We start from the raw sequence: 23,944 nt of genomic DNA, 5'->3' as shown, positions 1-23,944 counted from the left end.
TGAGCGGTGCACCCTATAACCACAAGATCCGTACCGCCATCTAAAGTCAGTAGTTATGGGTTTTACGTTACAAAGCTGTAGCATAAAACTCATAGCTAAAGTGTTAAAAAGTACACTAACACCCATAAACTACCTATTAACCCCTAATCTGAGGCCCTCCCACATCGCAAATACTAAAATTAAATTATTAACCCCTAATCTGCCGCTCCAAACATCGCCACCACTATTAAAATGTATTAACCCCTCTTCCGCCGCTCTCCGACATTGTCGCCACTATAATAAACCTTTTAACCCCTAAACTGCCGCCCTCCCTCATAGCAAACACTACTTAAATATTATTAACCCCTAATCTGCCGTTCACCCACACGACCGCTATAATAAACCTATTAACCACTAAACTGCAAGTCCCCCACAACGAAATATACTATAACAATTTTTTTTTAATTTTTTTTTTTATTTTTTTTTATTAAGATTCATAATAAGGCATATAAAGCTGAAATGTCAGCGCAAAGTAAACAAAGAAATAGTTACAAAACAGTCAAACCATAAACAAATTTAGACACGGAAATAGAAAGTACATGACATTAGTATACACAGGATGTGAAAATTATGCCCTGTCAACTAAACACCCTCTAAATGATCAATAAGGTCTCTCTTGGACCTCTCAGAGTCTTAGGACAAGCTATTTAGCTAAAGAGGGCTATTAAAAACTTTTAGAGACCACTCTTGGATCCCAATTAGTGAATCTTATTTTTTCTTTTTACAAGGGATGGAATAAACAATTTTCACTATGGTTGAACAAATATTTAAAAACTAAGTAATATAGAAAATAAAATGGGGATGAATTTTAATCCTTCAGAGAAAGATATAATATCGGAGCCTGATAACCTGACAAGTTGTTATAGGTGCTATATTATAATAGTTCATTAAGATGCAAAACTATACAATACAAGATATGAGATGAAATCTCCACAGACAGTTGTGCTAATTGATCTATCCAGATATATGACTGATAGATTTCTAGAGTAATGCAGTTAAGTTCTAGGAAGTTAGAATCATAGGGAGCTCAGTGTAACATACAGTGGGGCAAAAAAGTATTTAGTCAGCCACCAAGTGTGCAAGTTCTCCCACTTAAGAAGATGAGAGAGTCCTGTAATTTTCATCATAGGTATACCTCAACTATGAGAGACAAAATGTGAAAACAAATCCAGACAATTACATTGTCTGATTTGGAAAGAATTTATTTGCAAATTATGGGGGAAAATAAGTATTTGGTCAATATCAAAAGTTCATCTCAATACTTTGTTATATATCCTTTGTTGGCCATGACAGAGGTCAAACATTTTCTGTAAGTCTTCACAAGGTTGTCACACACTGTTGCTGGTATGTTGGCCCATTCCTGCATGCAGATCTCCTCTAGAGCAGTAATGTTTTCAGGCTGTCGCTTGGCAACACAGACTTTCAACTCCCTCCAAAGGTTTTCTATGGGGTTGAGATCTGGAGACTGGCTAGGCCACTCCAGGACCTTGAAATGCTTCTTACGAAGCCACCTTCATTGCCCGGGTGGTGTGTTTGGGATTATTGTCATGCTGAAAGACCCAGCCATGTTTCATCTTCAATGCACTTGCTGATGGAAGGAGGTTTGCACTCAAAATCTCACAATAGATGGCCCTATTCATTCTTTCATGTACACGGATCAGTCGTCCTGTTCCCTTTGCAGAGAAACAGCCCCAAAGCATGATGTTGCCACCCCCATGCTTCACAGTAGGTATGGTGTTCTTTGGTTGCAACTCAGCATTCTCTCTCCTCCAAACACGACGAGTTGTGTTTCTACCAAACAGTTCTACTTTGGTTTCATCTGACCATATGACATTCTCCCAATCTGCTTCTGGATCATCCAAATGCTCTCTAGCATACTTCAGATGGGCCCAGACATGTACTGGCTTAAGCAGGGGTACACGTCTGGCACTGCAGGATCTGAGTCCCTGGCGGCATAGTGTGTTACTGATGGTAGCCTTTGTTACGTTGGTCCCAGCTCTCTGCAGGTCATTCACTAGGTCCCCCCGTGTGGTTCTGGGATGTTTGCTTACCGTTCTTGTGATCATTTTGACCACACGGGGTGAGATCTTGCATGGAGCCCCAGATCGAGGGAGATTATCAGTGGTCTTTTATGTCTTACATTTTCTAATTATTGCTCCCACAGTTGATATATTCACACCAAGCTGCTTGCCTATTGCAGATTCAGTCTTCCCAGCCTTGTGCAGGCCGACAATTTTGTTTCTGGTGTCCTTCGACAGCTCTTTGGTCTTGGAGTTTGGAGTGTGACTGTTTGAGGTTGTGGACAGGTGTCTTTTATACTGATAACAAGTTCAAACAGGTGCCATTAATACAGGTAATGAGTGGAGGACAGAGGAGCCTCTTCAAGAAGAAGATACAGGTCTGTGAGAGCCAGAAATCTTGCTTGTTTGTAGGTGACCAAATACTTATTTTCCACCATAATATGCAAATAAATTCTTTCCAAATCAGACAATCTGATTGTCTGGATTTGTTTCCACATTTTGTCTCTCATAGTTGAGGTATACCTATGATGAAAATTACAGGCTTCTCTCATCTTCTTAAGTGGGAGAACTTGCACAATTGGTGGCTGACTAAATACTTTTTTGCCCCACTGTATAATCATATCCATAACTAGCTGCCTAGCTCTCTTAATAACAGTGAGTATTTAATGATGATACTCTACACAAAAATATAGGTAGAACAAACACAATCAGTTATAATTCGCATCTACAACCCCCATAACAATTATACATAGAGCTATAAATCTCATGGTCTATCCTCAGTCGCCCTATATCGTTGGGGTTGAAGCTATACTACCAAACTTGTAAGGTACTATTATAACAAATAATTAAATACCCCTCTTATACAATCAGACTAGGAGCTCTATTCACATGTGCTGGGTAAAACCTCTGGAAAATAAAATATATGGGTGCTAGAATTATTATTACATATCAGCTAATTATTAATTTACAGAACTCCAGCTTATCTAACCCCACATGATATAAGCACTTAATAATGTGTGATTTCCTGTAGCTAGTAATTTTGATGGACTCTCTGGATAAGGCTAGGGGCATGCTACCCCGTCTGCGGATAGCATACCAACAGAACATAATATGTAAATACCCCAGCCTGCATTAGGAAAATAAAGAAATACATAGTGAAAGGATATACACTACTTCTAATATAAATATCATACAAAGTACAGTTCAAATCTGATATTCTAGAGGTAGCATTCTATGGGGTTAGGTCTTTAATGTCACTGTAGATCTTGCAAGGTAGCGTTGTGAGGCAAGACTATAGGTTGCTGCATCTACAAGCAGAAATTATGCTATGAGTCTGAAGTAATAGCCGTTTGAAAAAAAAAAAGCGAGTATTTAATAGAAGACCTATACTGTGTTTCACTTATTGGTCATCTTATGGAACCAGCTCCAATCAAACCTAAACAGTAATCATTGTGGAGGCTACAGAATATGAATACATCATTAGTGGAGGGGGGAGGGGGGAAATGATACCAACCAAACTGAACCAGTGAGCAAAAATGATATGTATACTTATAGGAGCCTATCTCTGATTCATATAAGACACATGCAAAGTATATACATCATACCCAGATGGAAAAACGTCTAAAATACAGGACAGTTTGCAGCCATTAGTACACATTCAGACTAGAAGTCCTCATAAATATGGCAGTCTTATGTCTAAGCCTTTACCGCTCAAATTAGTTTGGATAATACCCCCTCTTCCTTGTTATATGCAGGCTCAATATAACAAACCAGGACTTTGTGGCTACTGCAGTGGTTAATAAGGTGTCCTTATGTATGTTATAGCGAGAAGGACCTGATTCTTATGTCTCTTTTTCAGCCCACTCCGTGCCGTTCAGTGCTAGGGACATTAAATATAATATTGTACCCCAAGAGAGTGAGTTGTTTTCACGGAATGAACATAAGGGTAGCAAGACAACTCTTTCCAGAAATAAAAGTCGAGGGACTGAGCTGGAGCTACCTGTGAGCGTCTCACCCTAATCCTCACAGTTTGTGTCGCAGAGATGTAAGAGGCCATGTGTGATGAATTATCGGCATAAGGCTGTATCTGTATGGTAGAGTCCTCAGCTGCTGCTTGGATAATGATATGGTAGCTATCAAGGACTTTTGCAGCCGAATCATCCATTACCCTATCCAGTCGGCTCTCTGTGACCAACAGAAGAGGTCTTACCCCTCCGTCCACTCCAAGAATGCCATCCACTGTGCTCCGCGCAACTGCATTGCACTCCATCTCAGTCTCCTCGAGAAAGATGTGCGGGCTGCCTCCGGGAAGAGTTGAGTCCTCTGTACGCTGATCAGAGTCATCAGCTGTGGCGGCCCGATCCAAGGGCCCCTTTGTCACGGAACCTCCTGGCAGCCGAGCCGCACTCAACCCTCAAAGCGCTCCATTCCTCTTTGAAAACCCTAGTGAGTTGTTCAAAGTGAGCTGTAAGTAGTGCTTCCACTTCCTGTAGTTTCAGCTTAACGGCTGGCTCCATTTTAGGTAGGCCGGTGCGTGGCTGTTGCTGGGGTTTTTCTCTTTTCTCCTTCTCTCCACCTGCCTTCACTGCTCTGTCCATAAGAGAGGCTGTAGAACAGACTCCGATTTCTATCCCCACAGTTCCAATCGCTGCAGTTTCCAGAACTGCTTTAACCGGAGAACCGGGGGGGGGGGTGTCAAAGAGAATGTAATGTGGCCGCCGCCTTCCCTCTGACGGTCCAGACTTTGGCTTCAATTTAGGCTAATCTGGCAAAAGTAGTATCAGTCTGTAGAGCAGTGTGTTATAAGTCCATAACTGTAGACAAACAAAACAGATGGGTCACATAGCCTTTGATAATTGGCGGATTATGCTGATGTTGTGCAGAGCTCCAAGTATTGCAGCCTTTCATGGCTGCCGCCCGGACACGCCCCCACTATAACAAATTATTAACCCCTAAACCTCTGACCTCCCACATCACTACATAAATATATTAACCCCTAAACCTAACCCTAACGTAACCCTAAGCATAAGTCTAACCCTAACCCTAACACCCCCTAACTTAAATATAATTAAAATAAAGCTAAATAAACCTTTACAATTATTTCCTAAATAATTCCTATTTAAAACTAAATACATACTTACATGTAAAAAAAAAACTAAGCTAGCTACAATATAACTAATAGTTATATTGTAGCTATCTTAGGTTTTATTTTTATTTCACAGGTAAGTTTGTATTTATTTTAACTAGGTAGACTAGTTAGTAAATAGTTATTAACTATTTACTAAGGAGATGAAAGATACAAAGGAGACAGCGCAATCCTTGATTCAAGGTACTATTTATTCAAGTTGGATATGTATCATGCTAGTAGTACCATACTCACTAGACAGTTAAAAACATAAAGCCCATAGATAATCATAGATCCGAATGGAATACAAGGTGAATGTACGAGTAATGTCTCTGATTAGGCACGGCAAGATGGCTCCTTTTCAAAATCCCCGCCAGCAACAATTGCAGTGTAGTTGATATCACACCAACACCTTCCTACGGATCCTCAGTAATGACAAAAACAGACTCAACGCGTTTCGCCGGTAGAGCGCCCGGCTTTCTCAAGAGTGAATAAACTTTCTTAGAGAGAGTCCATATAAATAGCAACAGGATAATTGATATTGGTTGACCAATATGTCTTAAAGATGGACCCGATCAGCCAATAGGATTTCAGTAGCTCTCATCCTATTGGCTGATTTGAATTTGAAGAATCAAATCAGCCAAAAGCAATAAAAGGTACACCATTTTAAAATGGCTACCTTGCATTCAACTTCAGTGTACGGTGGTGACCTATGAAGAGGACGTTCCGTGCAGGATGTCATCGCCGGTCCAGGATAACTCCGCTCTGCACCACCAGGATGAAGATAGAAGACACCCCACGATAGATGAAGATTTCTCGCCGTCTGGATGGAGATGGATGTCCGGATTCAGGAACCGTGAGTAGATATTCTGGGGTTAGACTTTGGGCAAGGTGTAAAAGAGCTGATGCCCTTTTAAGGTCAGTGAAAAAGAGCTGAATACCTATAAAAATGCCCCTTTAGGGGCAATGGGTAGCTTAGGTTTTTTTAGAGTTATTTTTTTTATTTTGGAGGGTTGGTTGGGTGGTGGGTTTTACTGTTCGGGGGACTTTGTATTTTTTGCCAGGTAAAAGAGCTGTTAAACTTAGGTCAATGCCCTATAAAAGGCCCTTTTAAGGGCTATTGGTAGTTTATTGTAGGTTAGGGGGTGTTTTTATTTTGGGCAGGTTTTTTTATTTTTATAGGGCTATTAGGTTAGGTGCTTTTGTTTTTTTATTTGATAATTTCGTTTAATATTTTTGTAATCTTAGAGTTTTTTATTTTTCATAATTTAGTGTTTATTATTTTTTATAATTTTAGATTTTTTACATTTCTTGGTAGTGTTAGGTTTTTTAAATTTGTAATTTAGATTTTTTAATTGGTAGTTTTTTTAATTTTATTAGAATAGTTATGTTAGGTTAATTTATAGTTTAAACTTAGGTTTTTTTAATTTCACAGATAAATTTTTATTTATTTTAACATAGCTATATTGTAATTTTAATTTAAAGTTAGAAGGGTGTTAGGGGTTAATAGTTTAATCTAATTTAGTGTTTAGCAATGTGTGTAGGCCAGCAGTTTAGGGGTTAATTGGTTTATTTAGGTGTCGGGGAGTGGCGGAATAGGGGTTAATAATTATATTTAGTGTCAACGATGTCTGGGAGCGGCAGATTAGGGGTTAATAACTTTTATTAGTGTCAGCAATGTCGGAGAGCGGCAGAATAGGGGTTAATAATTATATTTAATGTCGGCGATGTCAGGGAGCGGCGGATTAGGGGTTAATAACTTTTATTAGTGTCGGCGATGTTGGGGAGCAGCGGATTAGGGGTGTTTAGACTAGGGGTTTATGTTAGGGTGTTAGGTTTAAATGTAACTTTCTTTTCCCCATAGACATCAATGGTGTTGCGTTACGGCGATTTGCCATTCCGCACTTCAAGTGTTAGTTTTTTTTCTAACACTTTCTCCCTATTGATGTCTATGGGGGAAAGCGTGCACGAGCATGTAAACTCAGCCCTTGGCTTTTGTGCGGTATGGAGCTTAACGCACCATAACACACAGTACAAGGAGGCTTCAACATTTTTTTTGAAGTGCAGTAGAGGTCAGTCAAAGCTGCTTCAAGTCAAACTATTTCCAAGAGATCACCGAGCTGGATGTAAAAGGATTATGGTCTGAGGTAAAGGACTAACTACAGTTTTCAGATTTAAATTACAAGAAAAGTAGACAAAATAAATAATGACTGTGCATTACATGAGTGAATCACTATTGTTTACATGTCGGGGATTTCGCTGCCGGTTGCATGCAAGTTAAATTCCACGCATATTACAAGTTGAAAGTAAATGCCAACACGCAAGCACAATCGTGATTTACGCTAGAATGATTACTGTGTCCTCAGATCTCTAGTTAACTATTTTGTGAAACAAAAAAGTGTCACAAAACACTTCAAAAATACATAACAAAATACAGTTACACTCATAAGAACACTAATAAAAATTATTTAAAAAAAAGTTATACGGGCTCAAAGATATGAGGTCTCAGATATAAGAAAAAAAGTCTGCAAAAGATACATACATAAACATCTCTATGTATGTATATGTATGTAAAATAATAATAATAATATATATATATATATATATATATATATATATATATATATACAGTATATATATTTATTTATTTTTGTAAGTGTATACATATGTATTTATGTATTTATATGTCTATATATCTATTTACAGACATAAATACACATATAAACACATAAATACATACAAGTATATATATACATATAGACAAATTTATATAAGTGCATTGGTACTGTTGGAGTCAAGTAGATGAAAACATGGAAAATTATATTTATTCAACATTCATATTTAAAAATGTGTTATACTGTGTATTTACTGTAAATACTATACATTCCAATGTTCTGTACATAGCAGAATATGTTTTACGTATTATGTAATACATATATATATATATATATATATATATATATTATATATATATATATATATATACAGTATATCAGTATATATCTATACCTAAATATAATCATATATATATATATATATATATATGTGTGTGTGTGTGTGTGTATGTATATATATATATATATATATATATATATATATATATATATATATATATATATATATATATATAAATGACAAACAAGTAGAATCCTAGGACAAAATCCCAGGAAGCTCAGGGCCTATTAGCGCTCCAGATAGGGACAATACAATCCCTTAGTAATATAAATAGAATATTAATTCTATATATGCCAATAGCTGCTGCTACACCAAATACAAAGGGAGACTCCATATTTTCCCCCTTCTAAAGATAGAAATAAAAATGGAATACACGGTTAGCGCTGCAAGGCATAGAGAAAAAAAACATACATGAAATAAAAACAGTATATAAATGTATCAGTAATAATATCACAAGGTAATAAAATTGTTAAAATATTTTTAAAACAAAGTAAAAAAAGTCCATAAACACATAGGTAAAGTCGTCAGAAAGGAGTAATGTAAAAAATCCAGATAATCCCAGAAAATCCCAGAAAATCTTCAGATAAGGTTCCACAACCTTGGGGGAACCTTATCTGAAGATTTTCTGGGATTATCTGGATTTTTTACATTACTCCTTTCTGACGACTTTACCTATGTTTTTATGGACTTTTTTAACTTTGTTTTTAAAATATTTTAACAATTTTATTACCTTGTGATATTATTACTGATACATTTATATACTGTTTTTATTTCATGTATGTTTCTCCTACATTGGTGTGTCCAGTCCACGGCTTCATCCTTACTTGTGGGAATATTCTCTTCCCTAACAGGAAATGGCAAAGAGGCACACAGCAAAAGCTGTCCATATAGCCCCTCCTCTGGCTCCGCCCCCCAGTCATTCTCTTTGCCTGCTCTGAACAAGTAGCATCTCCACGGGGATGGTAAAGAGTATGTGGTGTTAGTTGTAGTTTTATTTCTTCTATCAAGAGTTTGTTATTTTAAAATAGTGCCAGTTTGTACTATTTACTCTACAACAGAAAGTGATGAAGAGTTCTGTTAAAAGAGGAGTATGATTTTAGAACCAGTAACTAGAATCCATTGCTGTTACCACGCAGGACTGTTGAAACCAGAGAACTTCAGTTGGGGGTAACAGTTTGCAGACTTATCTGCTTCAGGTATGACCAGTCTCTTTTCTAACAACACATAGTAATGCTAGAAGACTGTCAGTTTTTCCCTCATGGGACCGGTAAGCCATTTTCTTAGACTGAGTTACAGATTAAAGGCTTATATATTGGGCTCTATACTGGTTGACACTATTGTGGGCTAAATCGATTTGCTTATATCATATTCTTATGACATTTGGAGTGTTTTTATGAACTTAGAAACACTTTTGGGAACGTTTTAATTATGCCTGGCATTGGTTTAGACGCCTAATCTAGTCAGAAAGGCCCCTTCACTCTGGTATGCAGAGGGAGGAGGCCTCATTTTCGTGCCTCAGTTGCGCAGTTATTTCCAAAGGCAGTGCATGCAGCTTCATGTGAGAGGGTCCTGTGGCTGAGAAACAGACTCCGGAAGGCTTATTTCTGTGGTGAATAACCCCTAAGGAAGGTAAAAGCCGCAGCAAAGTCTGTGGCAGGGACTGTAGTGTGTTTAAACCGGTTAAATTGAACAATTAGCTCCGGTTTGCTTATTTAAGGGTCTAGAAACTTCATATTTGGTGTGCAATACTTTCAAAGCATTAAGACACTGGGGTGTTAGTTTTATAAAGATCGGATATTTCCTTCATAGTTTTTTGAACATTCAGAAATAAAGTGTGTTCCTTTTATTATTTAAAGAGACAGTAACGGTTTTGTATAAAATCGTTTTTATTGCATTAATAGCCTGCCTAAATCTGCCTAACATGTCTGTACCTTCAGATAGCATATGTTCTGTGTGTATGGAGGCCAAGGTGGTTCCCCCTTTAAATGTATGTGCAAATTGTGCCATGGCGTCCAAACAAAGTAAGGACAGTACTGTCACATTTAATAAGGTTGCCCAAGATGATTCTTCAAATGAAGGTAGTGGGGATAGTTTATCATCCTTTCCTTCTGTGTCAACACCAGTTTTGCCCGCGCAGGCGATACCTAGTACATCTAGCGTGCCAATGCTTGTTACTATGCAGCAATTAACAGCAGTAATGGATAATTCTATAGCAAATCTTTTATCCAAACTGCCAGCATTTCCCAGAAAGCGTGATTGCTCAGTTTTAAATACAGAGGATGAGCAAGCAGGCGCTGACGATAATTTATCTGTTATACCCTCACATCAATCTGAATTGGCAGTGAGGGAAGGTCTGTCCGAGGGAGAAATTTCAGATTCAGGTAAAATTTCTCAGCAGGCAGAACCTGATATTGTGGCATTTAAATTTAAGCTAGGACATCTCCGCGCCCTGCTTAAGGAGGTGCTAGCTACTCTTGATGATTGTGATTCTTTGGTAATTCCAGAGAAGTTGTGCAAAATGGACAAATTCTTAGAGATCCCAGTGCACGCTGATGCTTTTCTGATACCCAAGAGGGTAGCGGACATAGTGAATAAGGAGTGGGAGAAGCCAGGTATACCTTTTGTTCCACCTCCCATATTTAAGAAAATATTCCCCATTGTTGACCCCAGAAGGGACGCATGGCAGACGGTCCCTAAGGTAGAGGGGGCAGTTTCAACGTTAGCAAAGCGCACAACTATTCCTATAGAGGACAGTTGCGCTTTCAAAGATCCTATGGATAAAAAATTGGAAGGATTGCTTAAAAAGATTTTTGTTCAGCAAGGTTTCCTTCTTCAACCAATTTCGTGCATTATTCCTGTCACCTCGGCGGCGTCTTTTTGGTTCGAGGAACTAGAAAGTTCGCTCCAAAAGGAGACTCCATATGATGAAGTCATGGACAGAATTCACGCACTAAAGTTAGCTAATTCCTTTATTTTGGATGCCGCTTTTCAATTAGTGAAATTAGCGGCAAAAAACTCAGGTTTTGCAATAGTGGCGCACAGGGCGCTTTGGCTAAAATCTTGGCCGGCGGATGTGTCGTCCAAAACAAAATTACTTAATATTCCTTTCAAAGGTAAGACCCTTTTCGGGCCAGAATTGAAGGAGATTATTTCTGACATCACTGGGGGAAAGGGCCATGCCCTCCCACAGGATAGGCCTTTCAAGGCTAAGAACAAGTCTAATTTTCGTTCCTATCGCAATTTCAGGAACGGACCGGCTTCTAACTCTGCAGCCTCTAGACAAGATGGTAACGCTTCCCAGCCTAAACCAGCATGGAAACCATTGCAAGGCTGGAACAAGGGTAAACAGGCCAAGAAGCCTGCTGCTGCTACCAAGACAGCATGAAAGAGTAGCCCCTGATCCGGGACCGGATCTAGTAGGGGGCAGACTTTCTCTCTTTGCTCAGGCTTGGGCAAGAGATGTTCCGGATCCATGGGCACTAGAAATTGTCTCTCAGGGGTATCTTCTAGAGTTCAAGGAACTCCCTCCAAGGGGAAGGTTCCACATGTCTCGCTTATCTTCAGACCAGATAAAGAGACAGGCATTCTTACATTGTGTAGGAGACCTATTAAAGATGGGAGTGATACACCCAGTTCCAACAGCGGAACAAGGTCTGGGTTTTTACTCAAACCTGTTTGTAGTTCCCAAAAAAGAGGGAACTTTCAGGCCAATTCTGGATTTAAAAATACTGAACAAATTCCTCAGAGTTCCATCATCCAAAATGGAAACCATTCGAACGATCTTACCAACAATCCAGGAGGGTCAATATATGACTACCATGGACTTAAAGGATGCGTACCTGCATATTCCTATCCACAAAGATCACCATCAGCTCCTAAGGTTCGCCTTTCTGGACAAACATTACCAGTTCGTGGCTCTTCCATTCGGTTTAGCCACTGCTCCCAGAATTTTCACAAAGGTACTAGGGTCCCTTCTAGCGGTTCTAAGGCCGAGGGGCATTGCTGTAGCACCTTACCTGGACGACATTCTAATCCAAGCGTCATCCCTTTCCAAAGCAAGGGCTCATACAGACATTGTTTTAGCCTTTCTAAGATCTCACGGGTGGAAGGTGAACATAGAAAAAAGTTCTCTGTCCCCGTCCACAAGGGTTCCCTTTCTGGGAACAATAATAGAGTCTGTGGAAATGAAGATTTTTCTGACAGAGGTCAGAAAGTTAAAACTTCTAAAAGCTTGTCGAGTTCTTCATTCTATTCCTCAGCCTTCCATAGCTCAGTGCATGGAAGTTATAGGACTAATGGTTGCAGCAATGGACGTGGTTCCTTTTGCTCGAATTCATTTAAGACCATTGCAGCTGTGCATGCTCAAACAGTGGAATGGGGATTATGCAGACTTGTCTCCCAAAATTCAAGTAGACCAGGTAACCAGAGACTCACTCCTCTGGTGGTTGACCCAAGATCACCTGTCTCAGGGAATGAGTTTCCGCAGACCAGAGTGGGTCATTGTCACGACCGACGCCAGCCTCTTGGGCTGGGGCACGGTCTGGGACTCTCTGAAAGCTCAGGGTCTATGGTCTCGGGAAGAGTCTCTTCTCCCGATAAACATTTTGGAACTGAGAGCGATATTCAATGTGCTCCTGGCTTGGCCTCAACTAGCGAAGGCCAGGTTTATAAGATTTCAGTCGGACAACATGACGACTGTATCGTACATCAATCATCAGGGGGGAACAAAGAGTTCCTTGGCGATGAGAGAGGTATCCAAGATCATCAAATGGGTGGAGGATCACTCCTGCCATCTATCTGCAATTCACATCCCAGGAGTAGACAACTGGGAGGCGGATTATCTGAGTCGTCAGACTTTCCATCCGGGGGAGTGGGAACTTCACCCGGAGGTCTTTGCCCAGTTAACCCAACTATGGGGCACTCCAGATATGGATCTGATGGCGTCCCGTCAGAACTCCAAGGTTCCTCGCTACAGGTCCAGATCCAGGGATCCAAAGGCGACACTAGTGGATGCATTGGTGGCGCCCTGGTCGTTCAATCTGGCTTATGTGTTTCCACCGTTCCCTCTCCTTCCCAGGCTTGTAGCCAGGATCAAGCAGGAGAAGGCCTCAGTGATTCTAATAGCTCCTGCATGGCCACGCAGGACTTGGTATGCAGACCTGGTGAATATGTCAGCGGTTCTACCATGGAAGCTACCTTTGAGGCAGGATCTTCTAGTGTAAGGTCCATTCAAACATCCAAATCTAGTCTCTCTACAACTGACTGCTTGGAAATTGAACGCTTGATTCTATCTAAGCATGGGTTTTCAGACTCAGTTATAGATACTCTGGTTCAAGCCAGAAAACCGGTGACTAGGAAAATTTACCATAAGATATGGCTAAAATATATCCGTTGGTGCGAATCCAAGGGATTTTCTTGGAGTAAAATCAAAATTCCCAGAATACTTTCCTTTCTCCAAGAGGGTTTGGATAAAGGTTTGTCAGCTAGTTCTTTAAAAGGACAGATATCTGCTCTCTCTTTTTTGTTGCACAAACGACTGGCAGTCGTGCCAGATGTACAGGCGTTTGTACAGGCGTTAGTCAGAATCAAGCCTGTCTACAGACCTATGACTCCTCCATGGAGTCTAAACTTAGTTCTTTCAGTTCTTCAAGGGGTTCCGTTTGAACCCTTACATTCCATAGATATTAAGTTACTATCTTGGAAAGTTCTGTTTTTGGCTGCTATTTCTTCTGCTAGAAGAGTTTCTGAATTGTCAGCTTTGCAGTGTACCTCACCCTATCTGGTGTTCCATACAGATAAGGTAGTTTTACGTACCAAGCCTGGTTTTCTTCCAAAAGTGGTTTCCAACAGGAATATTAACCAGGAAATAGTTGTTCCTTCCCTGTGTCCGAATCCAGTTTCAAAGAAGGAACGTTTGTTACACAACCTAGATGTGGTCCGTGCTTTAAAATTCTATTTAGAGGCAACAAAGGATTTCAGACAGACATCATCCTTGTTTGTCGTTTATTCTGGTAAGAGGAGAGGGCAGAAAGCTACTGCTACCTCTCTTTCCTTTTGGCTGAAAAGCATAATCCGATTGGCTTATGAGACTGCCGGACGGCAGCCTCCTGAACGAATTACAGCTCACTCTACTAGGGCTGTGGCTTCCACAGGGGCCTTCAAGAACGAGGCTTCTGTTGATCAGATCTGTAAGGCAGCGACTTGGTCTTCACTGCACACTTTTACCAAATTTTACAAATTCGATACTTTTGCTTCTTCGGAGGCTGTTTTTGGGAGAAAGGTTTTGCAAGCCGTGGTGCCTTCCGTTTAGGTTACCTGACTTGTTCCCTCCCTTCATCCGTGTCCTAAAGCTTTGGTATTGGTTCCCACAAGTAAGGATGAAGCCGTGGACCGGACACACCAATGTAGGAGAAAACAGAATTTATGTCTTACCTGATAAATTCCTTTCTCCTACGGTGTGTCCGGTCCACGGCCCGCCCTGGCTTTTTGTCAGGTTTAATTTTTTTTTTTTTATTTCTATACACTACAGTCACCACGGCACCCTATGGTTTCTCCTTTTTCTCCTAACCGTCGGTCGAATGACTGGGGGGCGGAGCCAGAGGAGGGGCTATATGGACAGCTTTTGCTGTGTGCCTCTTTGCCTTTTCCTGTTAGGGAAGAGAATATTCCCACAAGTAAGGATGAAGCCGTGGACCGGACACACCGTAGGAGAAAGGAATTTATCAGGTAAGACATAAATTCTGTTTTTTTTTCTCTATGCCTTGCAGCGCTAACGTGTATTCCATATATATATATATATATATATATATATATATATATATATATATATATATATATGTATGTATAAATATATATTTGTGCAAATATTCATCAGATATATATTTAAATATCTCTTTAAAGGGACAGTCAACACCAGAATTTTTGTTGTTTAAAAAGAAAGATAATCCCTTTATTACCCATTCCCCAGTTTTGCATAACCAACACAGTTATAATAATACACATTTTACCTCTGTAATTATCTTGTATCTAAGCTTCTGCTGACTGCCCCCTTATTTCAGTTCTTTTGACAGACATGCAGTTTAGCCAATCAGTGCTCACTCCTAGGTCACTTTACGTGCATGAGCTCAATGTTATCTATATGAAACATGTGAACTAATGCCCTCTAGTGGTCAAAATGTGTTCAGATTAGAGGCAGTCTTCAAGGTCTAAGAAATGAGCATATGAATCTCCTAGTTTTAGCTTTCAACTAAGAATACCAAGAGAACAAAGCAAAATTGGTGATTAAAGTAAATTGGGAAGTTGTTTAAAATTGCATGCTCTATTTAAAACATGAAAGTTTGGGGGAACTTCCGGGTGGCAGCCGTGATAGGCTGCATATTTCCACACTGCTCCTGCATTCTATCTATTTTTGACTGAAAAAATACACCAAATAGCTCACATATTAGCTTTCCAAACAGATCTTCAACTCGCTTGAGAACCTGCACCTGATGAGCCTAAAATTAACCTGATACATGCAGTTTTGAGTGCCCGGAGCCAAATAGAAGGTTGAGGCCTTTTTCAACACCCCCCGGCGAGGCACGTAGGGCCTTGTCGTTAGGTAGCACAAAGTGCTAATTGTCAGAAAGTGCAAAAACTACCGTGTTTCATCTGCCTGCCAAAAGATTACTACTATACACCTATTATGGAGATACCCTTTCACTTTTGGGGGGAGCTGCACGATTTGCTTGCTGATCACCACGCTGCTCTAGCAGCCGCACTGAGCTGCTCATTAAATGGATACAGCAGTGGCCCGGACCTACAGTTGCCTGAACCTGAGCCTGTCTTTGTGGAAGGGGGGGGTGGTGGCGGCGTTCTGGGGCCCCAGTGCACACCACTCGCCTCCGGTACCTTCAAGAGAGAAGTTGATGCAGGGACTGCAGAAGTGGCAGAGCACTTGGGGACTCACATGGGGACCTCCGCTGCTTTGTCCCCGGATCCGGAGGTTGAAATCATAGGACTTGCTTCAACTCTAACACAGCCGAGGAACAACCTGAAACGAGACCTACATGTGATATCATCTAGAGGACAGAGTTCTATTCCCACGCAGGTGCAAACTGTATACCCGTTGACAGAAGCAGAGGCAAGCGCTTTATGGCCAACCTATATCTCGCCGCAGCTACTTACAAAGTGTATCTCCAGGGGGTCCCTAGTAACTCTGCCGGACTTGAGCTGGGATCCTGGCGGACCGTACCGGATTGCTCCTTGAGACTGATGTAGCCGGAGTGGAGGTAATACAGAGCAATACAGAGTAATACAGAACCGCATACTAAGCTGGGACACAGACATTACCGCGTCTGAAAAGCAGAACATCCCTTACCTATGGGTTTTGTCTGTAGGGTCCGGTCTGCTCACTACTTCATGTGGGACCTTCATACTTGAACTGTAACAGCTTGTTGTGAGACTGCGATTTTGGCCCTCTGGTTATAGTTTTATATATGCCTGTATATCCTGTGGGATCGCATTAAGATCTTTACTATAGTGCATCAACTGCCCCGCATTTTATAACACCACGCGATGGTATGCTAAATGTTTATCAGTACTCATCTACATATATATAATACTCTTTGCTTTCCATGAGGCTCTAATGTGATAGTCCTGTACCGGTGCTCACTCAGTTGAACACTGCATAGGATACTGTCTAATTACTAGTTACTTGTTGTGTTCTAATTGCATGCTCTTCGTACCGAAAATGTTTATGTGTCATTTTGACTCTGGTATTTTTTTTGTTGCTCAACGTATCTTTTGTTGTGAAATATCCATCCTGTTGTCTTACACTAGCATATTGTTTCACATCATTTTTTACATGACCAGTGGGGAGTCTTGCAGGTATCTAACATTAAATTTTATTGATCACTTGGTTGGTTTTAAACTGTATAGACCTATGTAATTCAAGGGGCCTTGTTGCTGTTCACAGCCATACCTTCTATCAATCCATTGCTTCATACAGCTCCTCATTTCTGTGTCTATTTCCTACCCACTTCTGTGGCTATAGATATAAATAATAATCTCCCCAACCATAACCTATGCTATAGCAAAACTATTAGGCTATTCATGTTTATTTATTTTAGCTCCTCAAGGTGGGATGGTGCTCTGCTGTCGGAGGCCGAGACGGCGGAGCGACTCCCTCTTAATTTAAATCTCTATACTTACTGAACCTCACTGTTTTAGCACCCACAACTACCAATGCTGAAATTTTCACCTAGACAAAACCATATTCAAAGATGTATACTAGTAATTACCTATCCTCATGAGCGGTCATGTTACAGTTTATAATATCTCTTTAACCTACTGTTAATATTCTACTACATTCTATTTCAGTTTCCAAGTAGACGCTAAATATATTCTTATTCCTTCTCGCAATAGTAAGGGCTCCCCATGTGCATAATTACAATCTTAAGACCTGAGCGCAGCTCTACCCGCTAAAACTATATTTGCTGTAAATCTATTAGAGTGACACAAATGGCAGAACTCTAGCTATATTATATTACCATGTTCTATACCACCCTGTTATATTTGAATTTAAAATGTATTTTTTTCTTTTTGGTTTCATAACACACCACCCTGTGTAATATAATAATAAAATGTAAAATCTGAGGTGAATGCAATGAGATCCAAAAGTGATCTCCTCTATAGCAAATAGCCTTCTGTAAATGTCAATTTCTCCTCATGGTCTGGGGTCCAAGAGTGGCCTCCTATCTCGGTTCAGAAGGCTTAGATTATCATTGGCATTTACATACCATGTTTTATACATAGTATAATGGACATTATTAACCTTGGACTATGCAGTTTTTTTTTCTGTATATTGCACCTTGTTATTGTTATTCTTTGGAAGTGATTGTACAATGTCTTACTGCTTTGTTGGTTTGCCAAAACTTTCCCTCAATAAAAAAAAAACAAAAAAACAAGCAAACAAAAAAAAAACCTTGAAAGTTTTTTTTGGACTTGACTGTCCCTTTAAGAACAAATAGGACATGTTTTGCTATGTGCAGAACATTGGATGATGAAATATGCAATATTATCTTCTTATGTTGTGCTTTTAAATAACCGTGATGGTGTTTGCAGCATAAACTGCTGCTTCCTTACCTGTCTACTCCCCCAGAGGTGGCGGATTACAATCACCTCAGACTGATTAGACCAGAGTAAATGACAACCCCTGCTCTCAAGTCATTTGTTGAGCAGGAACAGGGGACAGGATTGTGCATCGCCAGTGGTAATAGGAACTTATCTGCCTATACCTTCTTAACCCCTTAGTGACCACAGCACTTTTCAATTTTCTTACCGAAAGAACCTGGGCTATTTTTAAATTTCTGCGTTTTTTGTATTTAGCTGTAATTTTCCTCTTGCTCATTTACTGTACCCACACATATTATATACCATTTTTTCTTGCCATTAAATTGACTTTCTAAAGATATCATTATTTTCATCATCCTATATAATAAAAGGCCAGATATGTTTGTCAGATGCAGTCATGCGCAGTAGAGACTGCGCAAGGACAAACATACCTGTCATTGAGCAGCAGAGAAAGTGTTTTTCGGAAGCTGCTGTGGAGGTGGCGTGGCTGACAGTAGCACTGTGATGGAGCATGACCGGGCGTGTCATGATGAGGCGTGAACGAGCGGCCATGTCATGATGGGGGCTTGGTCAGTAGGCATGATAAGTGGACGCGGCCGGGCGGGGGAGAAAGCAACAGAGGGGAGAGAGCAAAACAGAGGGGAGAAAGCAAAAGAGAGGAGGGGATGAGAGAGAGCAAAAGGGAAGAGGGGGAGAGAGAGAGAGCAAAAGAGGGGGAAAGAGAGAGCAAAAGAGAGAGAGAGCAAAAAAGAGGGGGGAAAGAGAGAGAGAGAGAGCAAAAGAGAGGGGGGAAAGAGAGAGAGTGCAAAAGAGAGGGGGAGAGAGAGAGCAAAAGAGATGGTGGAGAGAGAGAGAGCAAAAGAGAGGAGGGAGAGAGAGATCAAAAGAGTGTGGGGAAAGAGAGAGAGAGAAAGCAAAAGAGAGGGGGGAGAGAGAGAGAGCAAAAGAGAAGGGAAGAGAGAGAGCAAAAGAGAGGGGGAGAGAGAGAGCAAAAGAGGGGGATAGAGAGCAAAAGGGAGGAGAGAGAGAGCAAAAGAGAGGGGGAGAGAGAGCAAAAGAGAGAGAGAGAGCAAAAGAGAGGAGGGAGAGAGATAGCAAAAGAGAGAGGGGAGAGAGAGAGAGCAAAAGAGAGGAAGGAGAGAGAGCAAAAGAGAGGGGAGAGAGAGCAAAAGAGAGGGGGAAACAGAGAGAGCAAAAGAGAGGGGGATAGAGAGAGCATAAAAGAGAGGAGAGAGAGAGCAAATGAGAGGGGGAAAGAGAGAGAGCAAAAGAGAGGGGGAAAGAGAGAGAGAAAAAGAGAAGAGAGAGAGAGAGAGAGCAAAAGAGGGGTGAGAGAGCAAAAGAGAGGTGGGAGAGAGAGCAAAAGAGCGGGAGTGAGAGAGAGCAAAAGAGGGGTGAGAGAGCAAAAGAGCGGAGAGAGAGAGCAAAAGAGAGGTGAGAGAGAGCAAGAGAGAGCAAAAGAGAGGGGAGAGAGAGCAAAAGAGAGAGTGAGAGAGAGAGCAAAAGAGAGGGGGAAGATATAGCAAAATAGAGGGGGGAGAGAGATCAAAGGAGAGGGAGAGCGTGAGCAAAAGAGAGGGAGAGAGAAAGAGCAAAAGAGGGGGAGAGAGAGAGCAAAAGAGTGGGGAGAGAGAGAGCAAAATAGAGGAGGAGAGAGAAAGAGAGCAAAAGAGAGGGGCGAGAGAGAAAGAGAGCAAAAGAGAGGGGGAGAGAAAGAGCAAAAGAGGGGGAGAGAGAGCGCAAAAGAGAGGGGAGAGAGAGCGCAAATAAGAGAAGGAGAGAGAGAGCAAGGGGTGGGACCGCGGTACTTTAAAACATTGGCCCGTGTACACAGGCTTTAGGACTAGTATCTTATAATTTACTATAAAAAAATTATATCAAATATGATGAAAAAATTGAAAAAAAAAAACACTTTTTCTAACTTTAACCCCAAAAATCTGTTACACATCTACAACCACCAAAAAACACCCATGCTAAATAGGAGGAAGAGAGAGCAGAAGAGAGGGGGGAGAGAGAGTGCAAAAGAGGGGGGAAAGAGAGAGAGAGAGCAAAAGAGAGGGGGAGAGAGAGCAAAAGAGAGGGGAGAGAGAGCAAAAGAGACGGGGAGAGAGAGAGCAAAAGAGAGGGGGAGAGAGAGAGCAAAAGAGGGGGATAGAGAGCAAAAGAGAGAAGAAAGATAGCAAAAGAGAGGGAGGGGTGAGCAAAAGAGAGGGGGAAAGAGAGAGAGCAAAAGAGAGGGGGATAGAGAGAGCAAAAAAGAGTGGAGAGAGAGAGAGCAAAAGAGAGGTAAGAGAGCACAAGAGGGGGGAGAGAGAGAGCAAAAGAGGGGAGAGAGCAAAAGAGGAGTAAGAGAGCACAAGAGGGGGGGAGAGAGAGAGAGCAAAAGAGGGGGGAGAGAGAGAGAGCAAAAGAGGGGAGAGAGAGAGAGGAAAAGAGAGGGGAGAGAAAGCAAAGAGATGGGGAAAGAAAGAGAGAAAAAGAGAGGGGGAGAGAGCAAAAGAGAGGGGGAGAGAGAGAGCAAAAGAGGGGGATAGAGAGCAAAAGAGAGGGAGGGGAGAGCAAAAGAGAGGGGGATAGAGAGAGCAAAAAAGAGAGGAGAGAGAGAGAGCAAAAGAGGGATAAGAGAGCACAAGAGGGGTGAGAGAGAGAGAGAGAGCAAAAGAGGGGAGAGAGAGAGCAAAAGAGGAGTAAGAGAGCACAAGAGGGGGGGAGAGAGAGAGAGAGCAAAAGAGGGGAGAGAGAGAGAGCAAAAGAGAGGGGAGAGAGAGCAAAAGAGATGGGGAAAGAAAGAGAGCAAAAGAGAGGGGGAGAGAGCAAAAGAGAGGGGGAAAAAGAGAGAGCAAAATAGAGGGGGATAGAGAGAGCAAAAAAAGAGAGGAGAGAGAGAGCAAAAAAGGGGTAAGAGAGCACAAGAGGGGGGGAGAGAGAGAGAGCAAAAGAGGGGAGAGAGAGAGCAAAAGAGGGGAGAGAGAGCAAAAGAGAGGGGAGAGAGAGCAAAAGAGAGGGATGAGAGAGCAAAAGAGAGGGGGAGAGAGAGCAAAAGAGAGTGGGAGAGAGAGCAATAGAGAGGGAGAGAGACAGCAAAAGAGAAGGAGAGAGACAGCAAAAGAGGGGAGAGAGACAGCAAAAGCGGGGAGAGAGAGCAAAAGAGGGGAGAGAGAGAGCAAAAGAGAGGGGAGAGAGAGCAAGAGAGAGCAAAAGAGAGGGGGAGAGAGAGCAAAAGAGAGGGGGAAGATAGAGCAAAAGAGAGAAGGGAGAGAGAGAGCAAAAGAGAGGGGAGAGAGAGAGCAAAAGAGAGGAGGGAGAGAGAGCAAAAGAGACGGGGAAAGAGAGAGAGCAAAAGAGAGGGTGGGAAGAGAGCAAAAGAGAGGAGGGAGAGAGAGCAAAAGAGAGGGGGAAGAGAGAGAGCAAAAGAGAGGGGGAAGAGAGAGAGCAAAAGAGAGGGGGATAGAGAGAGCAAAAAAGAGAAGAGAGAGAGCAAAAGAGGGGTAAGAGAGCAAAAGAGGGGAGAGAGTAAGCAAAAGAGAGGGGAGAGAGAGCAAAAGAGAGGGACGAGAGAGCAAAAGAAAGGGATGACAGAGCAAAAGAGAGGGGGAGAGAGAACAAAAGAGAGGGGGAGAGAGAGCAAAAGAGAGGGGAAAGAGAGCAATAGAGAGGGAGAGAGAGTAAAAGAGAGGGAGAGAGACAGCAAAAGAGGGGGGAGAGAAACAGCAAAAGAGGGGGAGAGAGAGAGCAAAAGAGGGAGAGTGAGAGCAAAAGAGGGGAGAGAGAGAGTAAAAGAGGGGAGAGAGAGAGCAAAAGAGGGAAGAGAGAGAGCAAAAGAGAGGGGAGAGAGAGCAAGACAGAGCAAAAGAGAGGGGGAGAGAGAGCAAAAGAGAAGGGGAAGATAGAGCAAAAGAGAGGAGGGAGAGAGTGAGCAAAAGAGGGGGAGAGAGTGAGCAAAAGAGGGGGAGAGAGTGAGCAAAAGAGGGGGAGAGAGTGAGCAAAAGAGAGGGAGAGAGAGAGCAAAAGAGGGTGAGAGAGAGAGCAAAAGATGGGGGAGAGAGAGAGCAAAATAGAGGGGGAGAGATAAAGAGATCAAAAGATAGGTGCGAGAGAGAAAGAGAGCAAAAGAGAGGGGGAGAAAAAGAGCAAAAGAGGGGGAGAGAGAGCGCAAAAGAGAGTGGGAGAGAGCGCAAATAAGAGGAGGAGAGAGATAGCAAGGGGAGGGACCACGGTACTAAAAAAAATGGCCCGTGTACATGGGCTTTAGGACTAGTACCCAAAAGAGGGGGATAGAGAGCAAAAGAGAGGGGGGAGAGAGAGAGCAAAAGAGAGGGGGGATAGAGAGCAAAATAGAGAAGGGAGAGAGAGGGGAGAGAGAGAGCAAAAGAGAGGAGGGAGAGAGAGCAAAAGAGATGGGGAAAGAGAGAGAGCAAAAGAGAGGGGGAAAAGAGCAAAAGAGAGGAGGGAGAGAGAGCAAAAGAGAGGGGGAAGATAGAGAGCAAAAGAGAGGGGGATAGAGAGAACAAAAAAGAGAGGAGAGAGAGAGCAAAAGAGGGGTAAGAGAGCAAAAGACGGGGGAGAGAGAGAACAAAGAGGGGAGAGAGAGAGCAAAAGAGAGGGGAGAGAGAGCAAAAGAGAGGGATGAGAGAGCAAAAGAGAGGGACGAGAGAGCAAAAGAGAGGGGGAGAGAGAGCAAAAGAGAGGGGGAGAGAGAGCAAAAGAGCGGGAGAGAGTGAGCAAAAAAGCTGGAGAGAGAGAGCAAAAGAGGGGTAGAGAGAGAGCAAAAGAGGGGGAGAGAGAGAGCAAAAGAGGGAAGAGAGAGAGCAAAAGAGGGGAGAGAGAGAGCAAAAGAGGGGAGAGGGAGCAAAAGAGGGGAGAGAGAGAGCAAAAGAGAGGGGAGATAGAGCAAGAGAGAGCAAAAGTGAGGGGAGAGAGCAAAAGAGAGGGGGAGAGAGAGAGCAAAAGAGAGGGGGAAGATAGAGCAAAAGAGAGGAGGGAGAGCAAAAGAGATGGGGAAAGAAAGAGAGCAAAAGAGAGGGGAGAGAGCAAAAGAGAGGGGGAAAGAGAGAGAGCAAAAGAGAGGGGATAGAGAGAGCAAAAGAGAGAGGAGAGAGAGAGCAAAAGAGGGGTAAGAGAGCACAAGAGGGGGGGAGAGAGAGCAAAAGAGGGGAGAGAGAGAGCAAAAGAGGGGAGAGAAAGAGCAAAAGAGAGGGGGAGAGAGAGAGCAAAAGAGGGTGAGAGAGAGAGCAAAAGATGGGGGAGAGAGAGAGCAAAATAGAGGGGGAGAGATAAAGAGAGCAAAAGATAGGTGCGAGAGAGAAAGAGAGCAAAAGAGAGGGGGAGAAAAAGAGCAAAAGAGGGGGAGAGAGAGCGCAAAAGAGAGTGGGAGAGAGCGCAAATAAGAGGAGGAGAGAGATAGCAAGGGGAGGGACCACGGTACTAAAAAAATTGGCCCGTGTACATGGGCTTTAGGACTAGTACCCAAAAGAGGGGGATAGAGAGCAAAAGAGAGGGGGGAGAGAGAGAGCAAAAGAGAGGGGGGATAGAGAGCAAAATAGAGAAGGGAGAGAGAGAGAGGGGAGAGAGAGAGCAAAAGAGAGGAGGGAGAGAGAGCAAAAGAGATGGGGAAAGAGAGAGAGCAAAAGAGAGGGGGAAGAGAGCAAAAGAGAGGAGGGAGAGAGAGCAAAAGAGAGGGGGAAGATAGAGAGCA

General features: G+C 42.2%; 1 protein-coding gene across 1 annotated transcript in view; it reads left to right on the top strand.

Annotated features, from left to right (window-relative positions):
* NECAB3 (N-terminal EF-hand calcium binding protein 3) overlaps positions 1-23,944 on the top strand; it is a 386,730-nt gene that overhangs the window by 275,711 nt on the left and 87,075 nt on the right. The window contains exons 10-11 of the mRNA XM_053712842.1: positions 15,210-15,216; positions 22,009-22,022. Coding sequence (XP_053568817.1) covers positions 15,210-15,216; positions 22,009-22,022 — 21 coding nt within the window. The remainder of the gene's footprint in view (positions 1-15,209; positions 15,217-22,008; positions 22,023-23,944) is intronic.

Source organism: Bombina bombina, chromosome 1 (genome assembly GCF_027579735.1).
Source record: "Bombina bombina isolate aBomBom1 chromosome 1, aBomBom1.pri, whole genome shotgun sequence".
Lineage (NCBI taxonomy): Eukaryota > Metazoa > Chordata > Amphibia > Anura > Bombinatoridae > Bombina > Bombina bombina.
The sequence above is the reverse complement of the archived record's forward strand: the minus strand, read 5'-3'. Positions and strand labels throughout refer to the sequence as shown.